The following is a 22350-nucleotide window of genomic DNA, read 5'->3' as shown; positions in this document are numbered from 1 at the left end:
CACTTATATGTTGATTTGGTTGGGCTTTGGGTCCAATACAGGTCCGATTCGCTTGGTTCGGCCGGTTCGACCTAATTTTGGGCCAAATTCTTTAAAGTTAGTGACAAAATTCTTATTTTAATTAACTCTATCTCATTAAACTATGAAATTCTATTTTCTAATTTCTTTGATTAATAATTAATTTATTAAATAATTATTTACTAATTTTACGGATTTTACAGATATATTAGTCATCGTTTTTCCCTCGCTTTTGTCATTATGATTTGTAAGAGGGATAGGAGTTGTAATGAAATGTATGTATATAATATTTGTAAGTTGCTTGTGTAAGAAGTTATATATATATATATGTTTGTAAAGTGAAAAAGAACTTTCGTTTTTTAAAGAAAACAACGATACCGTTTCGAGTTAAAGGTTCATATTTTATTATTAAGTATATAGAAGTCATCGTAATATCTTCGTTATGATCAGAGTGATGCAACCAAAAGCGTAACATTCTGATAGTAAGAATATAACAATTTACCTAAATTTTATCCATTTAAAAAAATCTCATTTTTATTCACTTGTGATATTAGTGAAGGTCTCAATACTTTGTACTTCACTGTACCATCATCTCATATTTTTAGTTCTTGTGTTATTTAATTGCTAATAATAAAAATATTTTTTTTAAAAATTTATCCATCTTTAATCTATTCTCTTAATTTTTTTTACAGAATTTCTTTTCATAAAACTTTACCCGAATCAAAAGCGTATATTTTGAGACAAATAAAAGTATTTTATAGAATATAAAGTCTATTTTTTAGATCCAATCGTTGTAAATCGTTGGATATTCATTGGTTGAAATTTAAGGCTAGTCTTTAATCCTTTCAGAGTTTACCGTTTAATTAGTATGAATCTCGTGCTGATCAAATGCAGGACATGATGCTTAAAGAACCTAGCAACTATACCACTTATATTATACCTCATCACTGTTATTGAACAAAATCTGTTTAAATCCTTTTAGAGAAAAACTCAAAACAACCTCTGACAATTACTTCGAAAGGACAATGAGGTCCCTGTACCAAAAAAAGTTAATATTTTTTTTTGGCACAAGGGCTAATCAGTCCCAAAAAGAAAAAAGATCAGGAGCCAAATTGGATGTTTTTTTTTTTCTTGGGATCCTTGTTGTCCTTTCGAGATAATTGTCAGAGATCGGGTGGAGTATTCACTCAATGTTTTATTGCAGAATAATAATTTCTCCGGGAAAAGGTTGTCCTTAATAGTAGTGATCTCGACAATCGACAAAGTGGTAGTCAACGTTAAGGTGACCCTTCTTGTATCCAACCCCATCGGTGTCGATCTCTCTAAACACATTTACGTCCAAGTTGATGCCTCCATGGCCGCACTTATCCACTATTCTCACTGTTTTTGTATCTCCTGTTGCAGTGTTTGTTACCTGCATAACAATGTTATTAGCAATTATTATATTCTAGTATACGAGTATGTGTGAGTGCGTGGAAATTTAAATGGATGGCATAATATATATGTAAATTTGAAAGTTGGTATTTTCTCCGTACATGCAAATACATAGAGGAATAATGTTATACTTCAATTTCAGGTAGTTAAATACGTCTTGGTTATTAATATTAAAAAAAATGTTATTTGCCTTCATTTTTTTATATAATATTTTCTGTTTTTTCCCGAAAAATGGGTTTCCATATTTTTATTTAAAATATTCAGTTTAGAAAGATAAGAGTACTGCTTAAAAACAAATATTAAAAGAAAATTGATGTGGATTTAGAAAACTTATGTGAAGCTAATGACTCTTAATTTTTGAAGAAATCAATATAATTTATCTGAGTTAATGTATATTTTATATTATAATACGTATTTTATACGAATAGCAGATTTCGATATCATAATTATATTAAAAAAAGATATGAAATTGTTTAAGTTGGATATATATATTGAAAACATACACAAAGACATTTGCCACAAGAAGGTTTGCCATGAGTGCCAACAGGTCCGCAGAAGGTGGCCCAGCCGTATTTACTGCGCCATGTGAGGGGCATGTTGGCGTACCAAGTAGAGCAGTAGCCCTTTGCAGCCGGCAAGTCCCAACCAATAAGATGAGGGTGGTACATATGGTAGGTTGCCATTACGTTGCGCGTACTTTGTCCGCGCACCACCATTACTGCCACCGCGCACCACAACAATGCAAAAATCAAGTGCCTTTCCATAATTTTTTGATCCATTCTTTGATGTGCCCTATTTTGAAATTTTGTTCTTGTTTTATGTGCTTTGAGTTGAAAATGTTACGTTGTGCTCACGTGCTGCTTCTATTTATAGCCAAAAACACAAAGCAAATTAAAAATACAAGTATGCTAGTAAACTTTAGTTTATAATTTTTAATTTGCCTCTTGGAATATGTGTATGTTAAGTGTGAACGATTCTAACCTTATATATTAAAGTAAACTAGCTATAGGTAGTATTGATCATCACCATGCCCACAAGGTGATATAAAAGCGCAAAAGGCAAAAGAAACTGCAATATAGAAATAATCAAATTGACAATGGACATCTCTTATAATGTGGTAAGTGATAACTTAATGTTACTTTATCATATCATCTTCAATAGCTAGAACAAATTGTTAATAGAAGTATCAAATTAAAGAGATGTTTTGTCCCCAGTATTTATAGTTGCTAGGTAGACCAAAAAAACAGCGAGAATTTACTTTATTTAGCATTAATTAATTATCGCAACAATTAATGAATGCTAAATAAGGTAAGTTATGGCTGTTTTTGGCTGATTTTCTTTGGTTACCAAACATTTCCGTTATCTAAAACATGAATCATTTAGAAATTAATGACAATGTATGTATAGATTCGATTGTTAGAAGATTATTATAATATAATTTTATTGTGATCTAATCCTAATTACTGATAAATTATTAATGATTTGTATGTAATAATATATTTAATAGTAAAGTATCGTTTTTGTCCCCAACGTTTGGGGTAAATCCTATTTGTGTCTCTAACGTTTAAATCGTCTTATTTGTATCCCTAACGTTTGTAAAAGTGATTCAATGTTATCCTGCCATCAATTACACATCATGAGTGCTTTAGTTTGAGTTTTAAAAATCTCTTCTTGAAGTTAGAATACAAATGTTTGGCATAGAATCGATGATCTACTCCGAAAAATAGCTCATCAAATGTTGAAACTAATTCCTACAATATTTACATAATTCACTTTTCTAGGGACATAATTGAATCTAAACACAAATAGTGGGTATAATATTAAAATCGACCACATTCAAGTGAGACCTAATTGAGAATGATTACATCCAAATGAGAATAATTGAAAAATATGATCTGATTTGTTAGTATAATTGATAGTAGGATAACATTGAATCACTTTTATAAACGTTAAGGATACAAATAGGACGATTTAAATGTTAGGGACACAAATAAGACTTACCCCAAATGTTGGGGATAAAAATGATACTTTACTCTTAAATATATTATTACATATAAATTTTGGATACAAGTATTTGGCTTATTATAATTATTATGATTATAAATTTTGATTAACTAATTAATTAATCATCATATAATATTTTTTATAAATTATAAAAATTACAAGACATCAAAATTTCTTAAAACTCTCTTGATAAATTATAAGGAGAACGGATTACATGTACATATATAATACTATAGAAAAATTGAAGGGGTTAAAAGAAAAAGAAATAGGAGACTATAGTAGTACAAGATTTTCGCTACTTTGTGACATTTTTTTTTCTATTTTGTTGCAATTTAAAATCCAATGAAAATATTTTTGGGAATTTTACAAATCTCCAAAATTTGAAATGTGACAAACTTATTTTTGGCGATTTTATAAAACTTTTAGAATCTTTTTTGGTATCGGTTTAAAACCCCCTAAAATATCATATTCAATTTTAAAAAAAAATGCTACAAACTGAACAACAAACCCGTGTGCTGAATTAGAAAACCATGCCACACAATTCTATCATCATTTAAATTTAAGTTGACACCAATTAAAGCACTAAAATACATAATTAGACAATAGTTATCTGTTTCAAGCAAACCATATTCAAGTGGAAAGATAAAGATAAAAGCTAAGGATTTTACCCACTTGAAGTTTGTATTGGGTGGTAATGGCCTTGGGATAGGTGTTTCCAGTGGTTTTGCAAGCTCTACTCCCTTGTATTCTTCTTTGAATTCTTCCACTTCTTTACAAACTTCTTTGACTTTGTATCCTCTTCGTATTCACTTGGGGAAGATTCTTCAATCTCAAAGAATTCACTTGCGGATGCAAGTTCATTACTAGGAGAGCTTAATTCATGATGATCATTACCAAGGGAACTTGCTTCTTGACCTTTTCCGTCTAGTTCTTCATAAGATATATGCTTCGGGGGTTGCGCACTATCCTCCTTAGCATCAACTGAAAGCTGCTTGGCAGAATTTTCCACAATTCTTAGTTCCCATGGAGGTTCAGCATCTCCTAAATCTTAAACCAATTCTTCTTCTTCGATAATTACGGCTTCCTCCAATTGTTCCAATACAATGTCATGCTCCTCACTGTCCACCGGAGTTTCTAGTGTCTCCTTCATGCTACGTTCTTCATTAAATTCTCCACATGAAGCCATGGGAGTTCCTTGAGTGTCCGAACATCGAAAAGCTAATCGATTGATCGCTTGATCCAATTGGTGAAGGATTGCATGAAATTTATTCACTGTTTCCTTGAGACGTTCCTGTGATTCTCAGGTTGATGGATATGGACATGGTGTATATGGAAGTGGTGGTTCTTGGGGGTAATTGGATTATAATTGGAGTGGGTAAGGGTTAGGGTCATATGGATGTGAATGGTGGTGGTTGGCTTGTGAGTGTGGTGGTTCATAGCTATGTTGAGGAGGTGGGTTATAGGCATATGATGGGGCTTGTTGGTAACCCCAAGGGGGTCTACCATATCTATCATATTGGTACGCACCTTGGAATGGCTCTTGACCATAGTAAACTGGTGGAGGTCGGTTGTCACGAGAAGGTCCACCGTAACTATTGTCTTGGCATGCATTGTAGAATGGTCGTTGTCCATAGTATCTTGGAAGGTGTTGTTCCCGAAAGGGTTGATCAGATCCTCGGGGCTCCTTCCATCTTTGATTGTTTCGACCTTGATGCATGTTCCTGTTATAGCTCCCATTTCTTGCAACAATATTAGAACCAAACTCAAAGCGACGGGGGTGAGAACTCATAGTAACTAATAAAAATTAAAAACAAAAATAAAAAGAAATAAACAAGCAAAATAAAATATTTACAATAACCAATATTAAGGCACACGTTTGCAATTCCCCGGCAACGGCGCCATTTTTTGACGATTAGATTCTTGCTAGTAAAGAAATTCATAAAAATATAATCACGTTGCAAGTATAGTTTCTAAACCAACAGAGAATCCTTTCGTACAAAAGTTTGGTTGTCACTTAAGCGAACACAATCATATTTATAACCGAAGTATTTAAACCTCGGGTCGTCTCTCAAGGAATTGCAGGGAAGTATGATTTATTATTGGTTATGGAAAAAGGTGTATTTTTGGGTTTTTGAAATAAGGAACAAATAATTTAAATGGCAAGAAAAATAAATTAATAATTATAAAAACTCTTGGCAAGGTATAAGAACTGGAAATCCCATCCTAGTTATCCTTATCAGGTGTGATGAGAATTGTTTATCACTCCCACTTAGTTAACCCTTACTAAATAAAGGAAAGTCAAGTGGACCAATCAATTTGATCCTCAAGTCCTAGTCAATTCCTGTGGAAAGACTAGCTTTAGAGCGATCCAAATCAATCAGCGAAAATTCCAATTTTCAATCAATTGCTGAGTTTGATAACTCAAGTGTCACCAATTACTTAACCAGAGCCAAAAGGAGAAAAATATAAATTATTTTGAAAGCATCATAAATAGAATAAAACAATCATAAATCTGAAATACCTCAAATTATATTAAATAGAATATTCAAATCTAACATGAAAAGAATCATAAGCCAATTTGGCAACATAAGTAATTAACAAGTAAAAGCATTAGAGTAACTAAAAGTAGAAAAGAAACATAAAATTAAAGTTGGAAACATTGAACCTAGAATGGAGTAATAACCTTAAAGTAAAAGAAATCCTAATCCTAAATCCTATGAGAGAGGAGAGAGGCTCTCTCTCTCTCTAAAACTACATCTAAAACCTAATAATTGTCTATTCTGAATGTTGTATGAATTGTTGTTATTGATTCCCCCATTCTCTGGCTTCTATTCTGTGTTTCTGGACTTGGATTTGGGCCGAAAAAGGGTCCAGAAATCGCTGGGGGCAACTTCTGCAATTTTCTGCACGTGGCGTCCGTCACGCGTGCGCGAGGGTCATGCGTTCGCGTCATTTGGAGTTTTTCCTTGTCACGCGTACGCGTCAGTCATGCGTACACATCGCTTGCGTTTTTCTCTAGGCACGCGTCCGCGTCGTCCACGCATACGCGTCACTGCCATTTCGCGCTAGGCACGCGTCCGCGTCTTCCACGTGTACGCGTCGCTGCCTTTTTCTTCAAAACTCCATTTTTGTGCTTTCCTTCCATTTTTGTACGTTTCCTTTCTGTCCTCTAAGCTATTCCTGCCCTTTGAAGCCTGAAAATACTTAACTCACAAATCATGGCATCGAATGGTAATAAAGGATAATTAAAATTAATATTTTTAAAGCATAGGAAACATGTTTCGACATATATCATAAAATAAGGAAGAAATAGTAAAACCATGCAATTCATATGAATAAGTGGTTGAAGAATTGATAAAAACACTCAATTGAGCATAAGATGAATCATAAAATAAGGGTTTATCACTTTGGCGTGCCATGCCCAGCTCTTGGCGTGCCACGCCTATGTAAAGGCTTTGGGTGTCCTCTTTTGAAAAACTATGCTGGCGTGCCACGCCCATGTAAAATTTTCAAACATGCTTCTCTGGAAATCATAACTGTCGTGCCATGCCCAGTTTCTGGCGTGCCACGCCCATATAGAGGACTTGAGGATCCTTTCTGGAATTCAATACTGGCATGCCACGCCCAGCTCCTGGTGTGCCACGCCCATTCATTTTTGTGGCATTTGTTCCACGTGGCACGCCAGTTTCTCACGCCCAGCTTGTTTTATTGTTTTCTTCCCTTTTTGTTGCTCTTTTCCACTTGAAATTCAGCACAACCCCATTTCAAAGCAATGTACCATAATATTCATCATTTAACTCATGAATTGAAATGATCAAATGAGATTATGCTCTTTTATGGTCCTTTTTATGCAAGAAAAATGGATAAATGATGCAAGTCATCACAACACCAAACTTAAGCTTTGCTTGTCCCAAGCAAATCAATGTGAGTAGTTCTTAGATAAATTGAGACTTGACCTTGAATGGATGCAAAACATTACTAAGGATGAGGTTAAGTGTTTAACACATGAATATTTTTGTTTCAATGTCACAAGGAACTTCTAGATCCTTGAAGGTTCTTCCATGTATAAGCTTCAGGGGCCCTTTTTATTGATTGTCACCTTGAAGTAGCAAGAGTTATTTCATTCTCTTTTGGTTGTTCTTTCCTTTTCACTTTTTCTTTTTCATTGACCACGACTTTAAATGTTTTGTCTCAAGACAACCCTTTAGGTAGGCTTTCAATTAGCACTCCCAAACCAGTTGGCTTTAGGGTACTAAGTGTTGAAACACCCCTAAGAATTTACTTACCTAGGTCTCTTCTTGACACATCTTCACCATAAGCATATACTAGGTTTTCTAACTCTTTTGAGCTATTTCGTGTTTCTTTCCATCCTAGTAGTTGATGCTCAGAGCCTTGGGTCTTTATTGCTTACTACTTCTTGGTTCTATGGATAGTCAAGAAGCACCCTTTTGCCTCTACTTGTCATACCTTTCAAGCCTAGTTGATTCAGTTCATTCAACGTTCTACACTTAGTTTCTTATCTCTTAGTTTTTGAACAGTCCCACTTAGTCTTAGTCTCTTTTGTTCTCGTTTTTGTAACAACTCACAACAACTCTTATAGAAACAAACTATGCTTTTATTGATGTTGATGAAACTTGAACTAACATTGCAGTTTCTTTCTTGTAATTCAAAGGACTCATAAAAGACTTCAGGACATAAGACTAAGCATTAAAACATAAACTATCCTAACACTGTAACTTATTATTAAGCAGAAATTAAAAAATAAAGAAACTAAACAGAAATTCAGTAATTTGAGAGTGTCAACCATGGAACTCAACAACCTTGAGCAGCTATAGTTCATTGGCCCTTTTCCTTTGTCTTTTTTTTTGGAAGGGGAGGAGTCATCACCATCCTTCTTGGAGGATTCTTCTTGTGCCTTTTTATCCTTGGGCTTCCAAAATCCTAGCCTCCTCATGTAATTTCTTTCATCTTCCTTGTGCTTGGCCAGAATTTCCTCTTGTCTTGCACTCAACTCCTCCGTTCCTTGCATGAATGTTGGGTATCCAAGGTTTAAGGCAGCCACAGCATTACACAAGTGATTCAGCTTCGCTTTTGTGTTGATATCATATTGCCTCCTTGAAATAGTTCTGGCATCATAAAGATTCCTGAACTCAGTAAGGTTCCTCTGCTGCCATTTATTTTTCTCCACTATCTTGTTGAGTACGCTTTGCATCTCTCTCCAGTCGAACTGTTCTTGCTGCACCTTCCTCATGTGCCCCAAACTCCTTTGGAGTTGTTGTATGTTCTCATTCACTTGGTCCCATTTCTTTTGTTGATCCTTAAGTTGGTTGACATCCTCTCTCAAATGGTGTATGTCTCCTTTCATTTGGTGTATATCTTGCTGCAATTGCTCCCAGTTGAGACCTTCAAGAAATTGTTGGTATTATTGGTATAGTGGTGGTTGAAGTTCTAGGTAGTGTGGTTGCTCTTCTTGTTGTGGTTGCCCTTGTGGCACATGAGAATGAGCTCTATACTCCCTTCTTCTCTCAAGTGGGTTGACAGCCACCACTTTGGCCATCTTCTTGGCAGTTATGAGCTTGTCTTGTTCTACCAGCACCTCATCAATAATCTTCTTAACCCCTGCTTCATCACATAGCCTTTGGATAATGCTGGGGAAGGCCAACCTTGTGCTATCCTTAGTGCTTTTTAGCACCCTATTGATGTTGTTGGCAATCATCTCCCCAACATTCATATTTTCCCCTTTCATGATGCGGTATATGAGCACAGTCCTTTCCACTGTCACCTCAGAAGTGTTGGAAGTAGGATTGAGAGATCTTCTCATAAATCCAGCCACCCTCTAGCTTGGGGGCTCAAATCCCTTCTTCTCAGCTGGTTGGGTCTCCCATCTTTGTCATTTATCCATTGCACATTTAACACACAAATCTCATTGAGGATTTCATCAAATCTTGGGTCTTCTTACTTCATTCTTTCTTCATAGCTCCAAGTGGAGCTTGTTTTCTTCACCATGAGCATCCTGTCTATGTTAGAGGGGCTGTAGTCAATGGTTCTCCCCCTAACATAGCTAAGATATTGCCCTAGCTGAGGCACAGCATTGGCGTAGAATTCTCTAACCAAGCTTTCCACCACTGTCCTAGGTGGGTTGCACAAGAGTGCCCACCCTCTGTTGTTGATTTTTCTATTGATCTCAGGGTGTTCATTCCTTCCCAATTGGAAGCCAACCTCTGGAATAATTTGCCTCTCACTTACTTAACCATAAAATTAGTTTTGGTTGAATGAAGAGAGGAACTTGTGTTCATCGTAGCTTGAGGATCCTGAGGTTGGTTCCTTGGTCTTTTTTTTCTTTGATGATGAGGCTCTTGGTGGTGCCATTGGGATGAAGAATGAGTGTTTGAAAGGTTAAAGAGAGTTGAAGAAAGTTGCAAGAGAACAAGCAAAATACAGTTTTGGTCCATCACCAAACTTAGGACATGATTTTCCCTAATCAAGTAGAAGAGGAAAGGTAAGGAAAAAAGGAAGGAGATGAGAAGAAAGAAGGAATTGTGTGGGTTCTTTTCATGTGTGAAGTTGGGGTTTGAAGTGTGAGGAGAGGTGGGAAAGTAGGGGGTTTTTATAGGGGTGGAGAGTGTGGTCTGAATGGTGGGAAGTGAAAGCAATTCAATGTTTTCCCACTTAGGGAGTGGCGCCTAGCGTGGGAAGAGGCGCCAATCCTTATCCTTCTTTGCTTCCTACATGTGTTGAGTTCTAAAGTGCAAGTACACTTTGACTTCTTGCTTTATGAGCTATCAATCATGTGGGCCCGATTCTCTCTCTTGAAAATAAAACCGAAACCCCATCAGTAATGACAAAAGAACCCCTCACATTCCTTGTAGTGTTAATGAAATTGCAACTGATGAGTGTCCCTTGAGACACCAAACTTTAATTCCATTGCATCTAATAAATTGTGTTCATCATTGGGTTTTTAATGTGTTCATAAGGATGAATTAACTTTAATCCTTTCACATTCTTTTGCTTCTAACCCCTTCCGAACTCATTTAGAACCAAATTTCATGCATTTACCAATTTATTAAATGCTTTCAACTTGAATGGTATTAGGCTTGCTAGGTGATCTTCGTATGGTGGTGGCCACATCAAACTTAATCTCTGGGCTTACTTTCAACTTTAATTTGTTCAAATGGTTGTAAGCCTAGATTAAGTGGATTGGTGGCCACACCAAACTTAGCTTTTTAGCTAGTTCTTAGCCCGATTACTCATCATCAGTGAATCTATTCATAAAATTGCACTTTTAGAGAAAAAGAAAATAAATTGAAGATTTCCTAACTACCAAAACTGATATTTAAACTTCATAATCTACCACCTTCAATCTACCTTTAGGAAGCAATGAAACAATAATATTAAACTGAAACTTAAACTACCTAAGTTGACAATTTTAAGCTATTTCTAAGAAAGCAATAAATCAAAAGGACATAAAGTGTTGGGGTGCCTCCCAACTAGCGCTTCTTTATCGTCACTAGCTTGACGTTCTTCCTTCCTTAGCTGAGGTTGTAGCTCACTCTCTTCTCATCCAGTGAGTCTCCCAAGTAATGCTTGAGTCTATGGCCATTCACAGTGAAAGTTCTTTGTGTTTTGTCCTCCATGAGCTCTATATGACCATAAGGTGATACCTTGAGGATGGTGAAGGGTCCAGACCATTGAGACTTAAGCTTCCCTGGAAAGAACATGAGTCTTGAATTATACTGCAGCACTCTCTAACCTTCTATGAACTTTCTCCTTGCTATCCTTTGATCATGCCACCTCTTTGTGTTTTCCTTGTAAATCTTTGCATTCTCATATGCTTGATTCCTAAACTCTTCCAACTTATTGAGTTGCATTAGCCTCCTTTCTCCAGCAGCTTGATCATCAAAATTCAGCATTTTTAGAGCCCAGAATGTTTTATGTTCAAGCTCAACTGGTAAGTGACAAGCCTTACCAAACACCAATTGGTATGGAGACATCCCAATGGGTGTTTTGAAGGCTATCCTATAGGCCCATAAGGCATCATCCAGCTTTTTAGACCAATCCTTTCTTGAACTTTCAACAATTTTTTCAAGAATTCTTTTGAGCTCCCTGTTTGAAATCTCAGCTTGCCCGTTGGTCTGTGGACGGTGTGGAGTTGCCACTTTGTGCTTCACTCCATATTTAGAGAGGAGTGCTTCAAGTTGCTTGTTGCAGAAGTGTGTTCCTCCATCACTAATGAGGGCTCTAGGAACTCCAAATCGGCTAAAGATATTCTTTCTCAAGAAGTTCATCACAACCTTGTTGTCATTTGTTGCTGTGGCTATGGCTTCTACCCACTTAGACACATAATCTACAGCCACCAATATATAATTGTTTGAGTAGGAAGATAGGAAAGGTCCCATAAAATCAATTCCCCACACATCAAACAATTCTAATTCCAGTATAAACCTCTGTGGCATCTCATTTTTCTTGGGTAGATTGCCAGCCACTTGGCATTCATCACACCTTGATACTAATTCCTTTGCATCCTTGAACATGGTTGGCCAATAGAACCCACATTGTAGCACCTTGGCTGCAGTTCTTTCCCCATTAAAATGGCCTCCATATGCAGATCCATGGCACTGCTAAAGCACTTCCTGCCCTTCATCTTGTGAAATATACCTTCTCAAGATACCATCAGCATACTTTTTAAACAAATAGGGCTCATCCCAAGTATAGTGTTTATCATCTTTGATTAGATTTCTCCTCATGTGTCTGTTGATGTTAGTTGGTAGTTCCCCAATAGCCTTGAAATTGGCTATGTCTACAAACCAAGGGGCTTCTTGTATCATCATCAACTGCTCATTAAGGAAGCTTCCATTCACTGCAAATTGATGTGCATCATCTTCTTTTTGTGGAATCCTTGAAATGTGGTCAGCCACTTTCTTTTCTGCTCTACTCCTATATTTAATTTCAATGTCGAACTCTTGGAGTAGCAGGATCCACCTTATTAGTCTTGACTTGGACACTTGTTTGGTAAGCAAATATTTGAGTGCTGCATGATTAGTGAATACAATTACTTTAGAGCCAATAAGATATGATCTAAACTTATCAAAAGCAAAGACAATGGCAAGTAATTCCTTCTCTGTAGTGGTAGAGTTCCTTTGATTCTCATTGAGGACTTTGCTGGCATAATAAATAACATGCACCAACTTGTCTCTCCTCTATCCTAAAACAGCACCAACAGCAAAGTCAGATGCATCACACATCAGCTCAAAGGGGAGATCCCAGTAGGGTGGTGCCATGATAGGTGCAGAGGAGAGTTTGTTTTTAAGTTCTTCAAAGGCTAGAATGCACTCTTTATCAAAAACAAAAGGTACATTAGAGACAAGCAGGTTGCTCAAAGGTTTGGCAACCTTTGAGAAATCTCTAATGAACCGCCTATAGAAGCCAGCATGTCCTACAAAACTTCTAACTGCTTTGATTGCAAGGTGAGGGTAACTTTTCAATCACCTCCACCTTAGCCTTATCCACCTCTATGCCTCTTTTTGAGATCTTGTGGCTAAGAACCCCCCCTCTGTAACCATAAAGTGGCCAAGAACCATAAGGTTGGTTTCTTGGCATCTCTTTAGCACCATGGCTAAGTGGTGCACGCAGTTAGAATATGAATCACCAAACACAGAGAAGTCATCTATAAACACTTCAATAAATCTTTCAATTATGTATGAAAATATGGAGAGCATGCACCTTTGGAATGTTACAGGTGCATTGCACAATCCAAAGGACATTCTCCTATAAGCAAAAACACCATAGGGACAGGTAAATGAGGTATTTTCTTGATCCTTAGGGATATGAATTTTACCCACTTGAATGTTGTTAAGGATGATGGTGACTTAGGCGGAGAGGTCTCCAACACCTTTGGCAAGCTGATTTCAAGCTCCACTCCATTGTGCTCTTCTTTGATAACTTCTACCTCTTTGCAAGCTTCTTCAGTTTTAACCTCGTCCTCTTGGTAGCTTTCCTCCAATTCAATCTCTTCTTTATTGCTCACCAAGGGCATGGGAGGTTGTGCTTCTTCTTCTTTAATCTCCATCTCTTGATCAACCTCTTCCAAGTCTTCAACCACTTCTTCCTCTTTAATAATTGCTGCTTTGTCCAGTTGTTTTAGTATAAAATCATACTCATCCTTGATGATTTCCTTTCCATGACAGCTCCTTTCAACTATTCCTTCATCTTCAAGGGTCTCTCTTACCTTCACCCTTTGGTCCTCCTCTTGCTCTAAGACAAGATCAGGCTCCTCCTTGTTGTTTTCCTTCACTAATTCTTCAACCACTCCTTCGACTTCAAGGGTTTCTACTACCTTCATCTGTATGGCCTCCTCTAGCTTCTTATGAAGTATGGATTCGCGAAGATGATTCCGTCTTTCTTGTTCCATATCACTAGCATAACTGGGATCATCTTGCTCTTGGATTGATGGATGTGGGTGCTCTTCCATGGAGGGTGGTGATGGGATGGGAAGATTATTATGTGGTTGAAAAGGAAGCGCACCGAAGCTTGAGGGTTGAATATTGGAGGTAGAGGGTTGATCCATGCGGGATATAAGATTTTGGAGTGTAGAGGTGAGACCAATGATATTAGAGATGAGTGTGTTGTTATCCAATGGAGATGGTGAATATTGAGGTGGTGGTTTTGGGTGTGGTTCATATGGTGGTTGGTGTGGTTGATGTGGGTTAGGGTCACGTGGGGTGTTTGGTGGTAAGGTGCTTGTGAGTATGGTGGTTCAAAGGTATGTTGGGGAGGCGGTTCATAAGCATAAGGCAGGGCTTGTTGGTAAGGGGTCCACCATAACTATTATCTTGGTATGCATCACAGAATGGTTGTTGGTTGTAGCTCATTGGAGGGGGTTGTTGCCAAGAAGGTTGATCAAATCCTTGTGGCTCCTCCCATCTTTGATTCTTCCAACATTGATGCCTATTTTCATTATAGTTTCCATTCCTTACAACAACATTAGAACCAAACTCAAAGCGACGGGGGTGAGAACTCATAGTAATTAATAAAAATTAAAAACAAAAACAAATAAACAAGGAAAAGAAAATAAAATAAAATAAAATAAAATAAGAGAAAATGTTTGAAAAAGATTTGATTTTAAGATTAGAAAAGATAAGATAAGTTAGGTAAAAGAAGATAAGTTTTTAAATTAAAAGGTTTTGAAATTTAAATTTTTGAATTTGAAAATTAAATTTTGAATTTTAACTTTTGAAATTCGAATTTTTGAAAAAGTCAACAATATAAGATAAAGATTTGAAAAAGATTTAAATTTTGAAAATGTTTGATTTTTAAAATTTAAAATTTAAATTTTGAATTTTGAATTTTGAATTTTGGAATTTAAATATTGAAATTTGAAATTTGATTTTTAAAATAAGATAAGATAAGATAAAAAATTTTAAAATAAAAATCTGAATTTTTTTTTTCGAAAAAATCAATTTAGAAGTAAATATTTACAATAACCAATAATAAGGCACACGTTTGCAATTCCCCGGCAACGGCGCCATTTTGAAGAACGAAACTCTCGCGCGATCTAGAATTTTCACAAATAAATTCCTGTTGTAAGTATAGCTTCTAAATCGACAAGAATTCCTTTCTTACAAAAGTTTGGTTGTCACAAGTAACAAAACCCAATAAAAATAATAACCAAAGTATTTAAACCTCGGGTCGGTCTTCTCAAGGAATTGCAGGGAGGTATGATTTATTATTGGTTATGCAAAAATGATATGTTTTTGGGTTTTTTAAAATAAGGAACAAGTAATTTAAATGACAAGAAAAATAAATTAATAATAATAAAATCTCTTGGCAAGGTATAAGAATTTGAAGTCCTATCCTAGTTATCTTTATCAGGTGTGAAGAAAATTGGATTTTGCTCCCACTTTTAATTAACCCTTACTAAATAAAGGAAAGTCAAGTGGACAAATTAATTTGATCCTCAGGTCCTAGTCAACTCCTATGGAGAGACTAGAGTTATTGGAGTGCAAATTAACCAGTAAAGAATTCCAATTTTATTCAATAGCTGAGTTGATAACTCAAGTGTTATAAATTACTTAACCAAGGCCAAAAGGGGAAAATAAATCTAATTTGAATTGAAATCATTCATAAATAAATTAAAGCAAAACAAAATATGAAATACCTCAAAATATATTAATTAAGAAAATCATAACAGGAATGGTTCATAAGCCAAATTGAAAAGTTAAATGACAATTAAAGTAGTGGAATAAAAAAAAGTAGAAAATAAATTAAAGGAATATTGAACCTGTGACTGAAGAGATCATAGCTTAAACATAATAAAAATCCTAAATCCTAATCCTAAGAGAGAGGAGAGAACATCTCTCTAAAACTACATCTAAAACCTAAAATTATGAATTATGAATGTTGTATCAATGAATGGATGCATTCTCCCACTTTATAGCCTCTAATCTGTATTTTTTGGGCCGAAAACGGGGCCAGAAACAGCCCAAAAATCGCTGGAGAAGAAATCTGCCACGCTGGTTTTTCGTCACTGTGACGTGTCCGCGTGGAGCACGCGTTCGCGTCGCCTATATGTACGGCCACTATAGTAAATTATATATCAAATCGAAGCCCCGGACGTTAGCTTTCCAACGCAACTAGAACCGCATCATTTGGACCTCTGTAGCTCAAGTTATGACCATTTGAATGCAAGGAGGTCAGGCTGGACAGCTTTGCAATTCCTTCAACTTCTTGTATTCCTTCCACTTTTGCATGCTTCCTTTCCATCCTCTAAGCCGTTCCTGCCCTATAATCTCTGAAAAAACTTAACACACATATCAAGGCATCGAATGGTAATAAGAGAGGATTAATAATAAGTAATTTAAAGGCCAAAGAAGCATGTTTTCAATCATAGCACAAAATCAGGAAGGAAAACGTAAAACATGCGAATAGTATGAATAAGTGGGTAAAGAGTTGATGATAAAAACCACTCAATTAAGCACAAGATAAACCATGAAATAGTGGTTTATCAAACATCATTAAAAGGTGGAACATCATCTACTACTCCTCTGCACGATTAGACATTACCATATGACGTCTTTCTGGTACCTCATCAAGTAGCCACATAACAGGAGTCTAGTACACAGGATTTAGGTTAAAGTTTGCATACAAATGGGGAGCAAACGTTGGCTGGTCTCACAGTATATACATATAAACAAAAAATGAATCTCGCTCTAGACTCAGAAGACTACCCAGAGCAGAACCCTTTTGCAGAACGATCATCAATGGTCTACAGAAGGATACTCTTGCTTCCATCAGGAGGGGGAAGGGGGAGAGAAGGGGTAAGAACTGAGGAGTTCTTAGTAGGGCCGGGGTTATTAGTTAAGTTCATTAATTATGTGTTGTTTCACAGATGAATAGCAGAATACAGTGAAGTAGTAAATAGAAGATACAGATAAATAGAGAAAATAGAGAAAATAGAAAGCATAACACAAACAAAAGAATACAAGAAAATAAAACACAAATATAAAGAATAGAATAAAAAACAAAGAAAACATACATTCATACAACAGTCATAACAGAGGAAATGCACAACCAAGAGTGAGACATGTCTAGCCCTAGTGCAGGTAATGAGCTCATTTGCCGGTTATAACCCGCTCCCGACATTACCCAGCAACTTTTATCTGGATAAGGCTTTTCTGTTGGCAATATCCATTGCAAGCACCTTTTCTCTTGCGGGGTACCATTACAAGCACCCTTTTTGTTGCAGGGTGGCATTTTTTAGCCTTTATATGCCCAACATACTCACTATAAGCAACCTTTGTCTTACAGGAGTACAACACACTCACTGTAAGCAACCTCTGTCTTACATGAGTACAGAACACTCACTGTAAGCACCCTTTGTCTTACAGCAAAGTATTATAGCAAGGTATCCCAAGAAAGCATTCTCAGTGGTCATACCACCGTCTATTTGACTACCTCAATACAGCAGATGAGCACACAAATATCCCTGGAGTTGTTTTAATGCAACGAATGACCTTTCAACAGGCCCTCTACTTGTTCTCTAATCTCTTTATCATATTACTTTGTTCTCTTTCAATCTTTACACTGCTCTGATTACTCTTTTCTATTTTTTATCTTTTTACCCTTCTCTGGTTTCTCTGTTTAACATATGTATTTATAGCTTATGTAAATTTCAGTATGAATAGTTAGCCTGTCCCAAGTATATGTTCATTAAGTCTATACTAAAATAGTTTAACTTTTCATATTATACCTGACCCTAGGCGCAACTCAAGAACTCACTATGTTGCTCCTAGTTCATTCACTAATCTCTGTTTGTTTCTGTCATAAAAACTTTACAGACTTTTTATTCGATTTTCATTTCTTATTTAACTTTTTATCTTTCCTTTGTCTTTGCCTTGCTAATATGTTATTACCACTCCCTTTTTTAAGAAGGTAATCATGAGATTCTGAGCTTAAAGTTGTCTTTCTAAAGTTTTTATGAAAAATTGTCTTTTCTGTATAATTTTATTATTTTATCATTAAATATTTTAAAATTACCCATTTTTAACTTTTCACCTTTAAAATTTACTTTTTACCACCCGTAACTTTTAATATTTCTACTTTAACCATCCTAACTTTTGGAAATTACCAAAATAACCCCTCAAACACCAAAATAATTACAACTTGCCCTTTTAAGATCTAAAAGGTGTTCAATGTTCTTCATCACACTCAAAGTGTTCTTCGTGTTCTTCATAAATTTTTCAGATTCTTTCTCTGTTTTTACCCGTTTTTCAATCTTTTCAGCAACCAATTTTTACCATAATTCAAACTAAAATTGCAGCCAACAAAGCCCCTTATTTCCTACTAGACTTCAACACCAATTCAACCCCAATTTGAGTCCTAGGGTTCGAAACTCTAGCAGCTACAAGAACATGCATTCATAGCTTGAATGTCATCAAATTTCATCAAATTTTCACCAAAATTTCAACAAGAATCACTCATATAAACAATAAATTTCAAGCATAACCAAACCATATCATAATCACACAACTCAAACATAATTAATCAAGATTAATTTTACCAAACCCTACCTTGATTTGCTGCCTCAAATCCGGTTACTCTTTGAAGTGTTCTTAAAGTACTTTTTCCTCCTAAAACACATCAAGAACAACTTTGAATCCATAAAACCTCGACTGACCAAACCTTAATCAACATGTTAGAAAGGGATTCCTCACCTTAAACGTGCTGGGAATTAAAGATTCTTGGCTCACAAGTCAAGCTAAGCAAGAGATCTAAGGAAGAACATCAAGAAAACACATGTTTTAAGCATACTTCCTTGAAAACAAAATTCAAAGGGGAAAGGGACAGCCATCTAACCTTATTTATAGCCTTGATAAGTTACATGGTTATGTAGAGGAAGAAGAGAGGATCAATTTGGTGAAATCAGAGTTTTGATTTTAGTTTTAGTTCAGTAGAAATCAAGCTTTGAAGATTTAACTGTCATGAAAGTTTCTCTCTTTTCTCTCGTGTAATTTTTGGCCAAAATGAAGAAATGAGATAGCCTTGGAGGTGATGACAAGTCATCTTAGCCTAGTTTCACTAGTCTTTTTTACTTGTTTTCAATTGATTTTATGCACTTTCTTAAGCCATAAGTAAGCCAATTGGGTGAAATTTCATATTTCCTTTGATTCAATCAACCATGGATGAATTAATGCAATTTCATGAGATTTTATGCTATAATTGTCATATATTATGAAAGAATAACAAACTCATGATTTTGAACATAGCTTTGATGTGTTTGGTTGATTGATGATAGGTGAAAAGAGTTTTGAAGAAGGTTGAAGAAAAAAGGAATGGCTAGGAGCAAGAGAGAACAAAAAGCTTGAGCCAAAGTTTGCCTCAAACTTTAGCTCAAACTTTTGGAAGAATTGAAAACACCCCAGAGGAAAAAAGCTTGAGCCAAAGTTTGCCTCAAACTTTAGCTCAAACTTTTGGGAAAAAAGCTTGAGCCAACGTTTGCCTCAAACTTTTTGGCAAACGTTGGCATCACAAAACCTACACCCTGGAGGAGAAAAGCTTGTGCCAACGTTTGCCTCAAACTTTTTGGCAAACGTTGGCGCCACACTTGCACACCCTGGAGGAGAAAAGCTTGCGCCAACGTTTGCCTCAAGCTTTTTGGCAAACGTTGGCGTCACACATATACACAAGGGGACCAACGTTTGAGCAAAAGTTTGACCTCAAACTTTAGCCCAAACGTTGGTAGCAGCAAGTAAAGCCATCTGGTATAAAAAGTTTGAGTAAAAATTTGCCTCAAACTTTTACTCAAACTTTTATGATTCTTGACCCGGTTCACAATGGGTTTCTCTCCAACTCTAAGAGCAATCAACAGAGACTCTTATCAACCCAATTCCATCAAGAGCAAAGGCCCAATTCAAGACTTGAAGACCATTTGAAGAAAGTGTATAAATAGCTTAGGATTTAAGTTTTAAAGAGAGCTTTTTCGGAGAGAATTTGGAGAACACTTACAGTGGAGAGCACCTTGACATTTTTGCATTGTTGTTTTTAGAATTCAAGAGAATTAGGGAGGAGAATTGATCTCTCTTCTTCCTTGTTCTTGTTTGAGCACTTTTTACTTTTCTTGTTTCGGATCTTGGGTGGAGAATTGAAGAACTTCTGTTTCAATCTCACCTTGAGATCTCGTTTAAATTTTTGCATAATTGAATTTCCATTTCAGTTAACTGCTTCGGCTTCTACTCTTCTGCAATTTACATTTCTTTATTTCCTTTGCAATTGTTCTTGCTGGATCTAGGAAGGCAGTGAGATCTAGACTTGGCTATCTAGTCTCTTGAGTCCTGAGATCTATAGCTTTCAATTTCAATTTCCCTGTTTCGTTGTCACACCAAGCTTATTCTCATTTTCATTTAAGATCCGGTTTAATTGAATCCATCTTTTACATTCCTGTTTGTTGAATTTTTCTTTTCTTTGTTTAATTTCTGCAAATCCAATTCCCAATTCCCTTTACAATTCAAGCCATTTACATTTCTTTCACTTTAAGATTCTGCAATTTACATTTCTTGCGTTCTAAGTTTCTGCCATTTAATTTCTTGTTCTTTAAGATTCAGCACTTTATTTCCTGTTCTCTTTAATTTCATGCAATTTACCCATTCCCTTTACTTTCCATGCAATTTAAATTCTGTTAATTACAAATCACTCAACCAAATCTTGATTCGCTTGACTAAATCAACCACTAAACTGAAATTGCTCAATCCTTCAATCTCTGTGGGATCGACCTCACTCACGTGAGTTATTATTACTTGATACGACCCGGTGCACTTGCCGGTTAGTTTTGTGTGTTTGGAATTCGTTTTCCGAAAATACACATCAAGTTTTTGGTGCCGTTGCCGTGGATTGAAATAGATTGACAATGATTAAGTGAAGTGGAGATCTAGATCAAGCACTTTTTCTTTTCTGTTTCTTTAACTTTTGACTAACACGCTAACTGTTTGAATTTTTGTCTAAGCTAACTAATATTTCACTTCAGCCATGGATTGAAGTGTTATTGCTTTTCTGGTATTGTGTGATTCTTGTGTTTTGCTTGTATGTCAGATGCAAGAAGAGAGATCCCTACCTTTCATGAAACTGACGAAAGAATCCTCCGAAGGCTAAGAAGAGAAGCAAGAGAAAAAATGTTGCTGGAGAGGAAGAATCAGATGAAGAATATCATAAATTGGAGGAACACTCAACAAATCCAACAAATCCACCAGTGAGAATGGCCAACAACAATGGTCAACCCCAGAGGAGAGTCTTGGCTTCATATACACTTGCTAATCCAAGGCATTAGAGACAACGCCAGCCATCACAAAGGAAAGGAGTGTTAGAAATGGAAGGGGTTGACACCCTCCTAGCTCAAAAGAAGATAATGCAGGAGCAGATTCAATAACAATTTGAGCAGATGGCTAAAAAGATTGATAGCTTGCAAGTTGCAGCAGTGAATACAAGCCAACCATCAACCAAATGGGTTAAACCTCATCACTGTTATTGAACACAATCTGTTTAAATCCTTTTAGAGAAAAACTCAAAACAACCTCTGACAATTACTTCGAAAGGACAACGAGGTCCCTGTACCAAAAAAAGTTAATATTTTTTTTGGCACAAGGGCTAATCAGTCCCAAAAAGAAAAAAGATCAGGAGCCGAATTGGATGTTTTTTTTCATGGGATCCTTGTTGTCCTTTTGAGATAATTGTCAGGGATCGGGTGGAGTATTCACTCAATGTTTTATTGCAGAATAATAATTTCTCCGGGAAAAGGTTGTCCTTAATAGTAGTGATCTCGACAATCGACAAAGTGGTAGTCAACGTTAAGGTGACCCTTCTTGTATCCAACCCCATCGGTGTCGATCTCTCTAAACACATTTACGTCCAAGTTGATGTGAATGCTAAATAAGGTAAGTTATAGCTGTTTTTGGCTGATTTTCTTTGGTTACCAAACATTTCCGTTATCTAAAACATGAATCATTTAGAAATTAATGACAATGTATGTATAGATTCGATTGTTAGAAGATTATTATAATATAATTTTATTGTGATCTAATCCTAATTACTGATAAATTATTAATGATTTATATGTAATAATATATTTAAGAGTAAAGTATCGTTTTTGTCCCCAACGTTTGGGGTAAATCCTATTTGTGTCTCTAACATTTAAATCGTCTTATTTGTATCCCTAACATTTGTAAAAGTGATTCAATGTTATCCTGCCGTCAATTACACATCATGAGTGCTTTAGTTTGAGTTTTAAAAATCTCTTCTTGAAGTTAGAATACAAATGTCTGGCATAGAATCGATGATCTACTCCGAAAAAATAGCTCATTAAATGTTGAAACTAATTCCTACAATATTTACATAATTCACTTTTCTAGG

General features: G+C 36.0%; 1 protein-coding gene and 1 long non-coding RNA gene across 2 annotated transcripts; both read right to left on the bottom strand.

Annotated features, from left to right (window-relative positions):
* On the bottom strand, nucleotides 812–21855 carry LOC110267103. The gene is made up of 2 exons (XR_002354437.1): nucleotides 21456–21855; nucleotides 812–958 (listed from the first exon to the last, which is right to left on the bottom strand). It is a non-coding gene; the product is annotated as an uncharacterized LOC110267103 (long non-coding RNA).
* LOC107617110 (pathogenesis-related protein PR-4-like) lies at nucleotides 1130–2314 on the bottom strand. The gene is made up of 2 exons (XM_016318904.2): nucleotides 1956–2314; nucleotides 1130–1432 (listed from the first exon to the last, which is right to left on the bottom strand). The coding sequence occupies exons 1-2, from the start codon at nucleotides 2229–2231 to the stop codon at nucleotides 1253–1255; spliced, it is 456 nt and encodes a 151-aa protein (XP_016174390.1). The 5' UTR covers nucleotides 2232–2314; the 3' UTR covers nucleotides 1130–1252.

This window comes from Arachis ipaensis, chromosome B09 (genome assembly GCF_000816755.2).
Source record: "Arachis ipaensis cultivar K30076 chromosome B09, Araip1.1, whole genome shotgun sequence".
In the NCBI taxonomy this organism is placed as follows: Eukaryota; Viridiplantae; Streptophyta; class Magnoliopsida; order Fabales; family Fabaceae; genus Arachis; species Arachis ipaensis.
The sequence above is the reverse complement of the archived record's forward strand: the minus strand, read 5'-3'. Positions and strand labels throughout refer to the sequence as shown.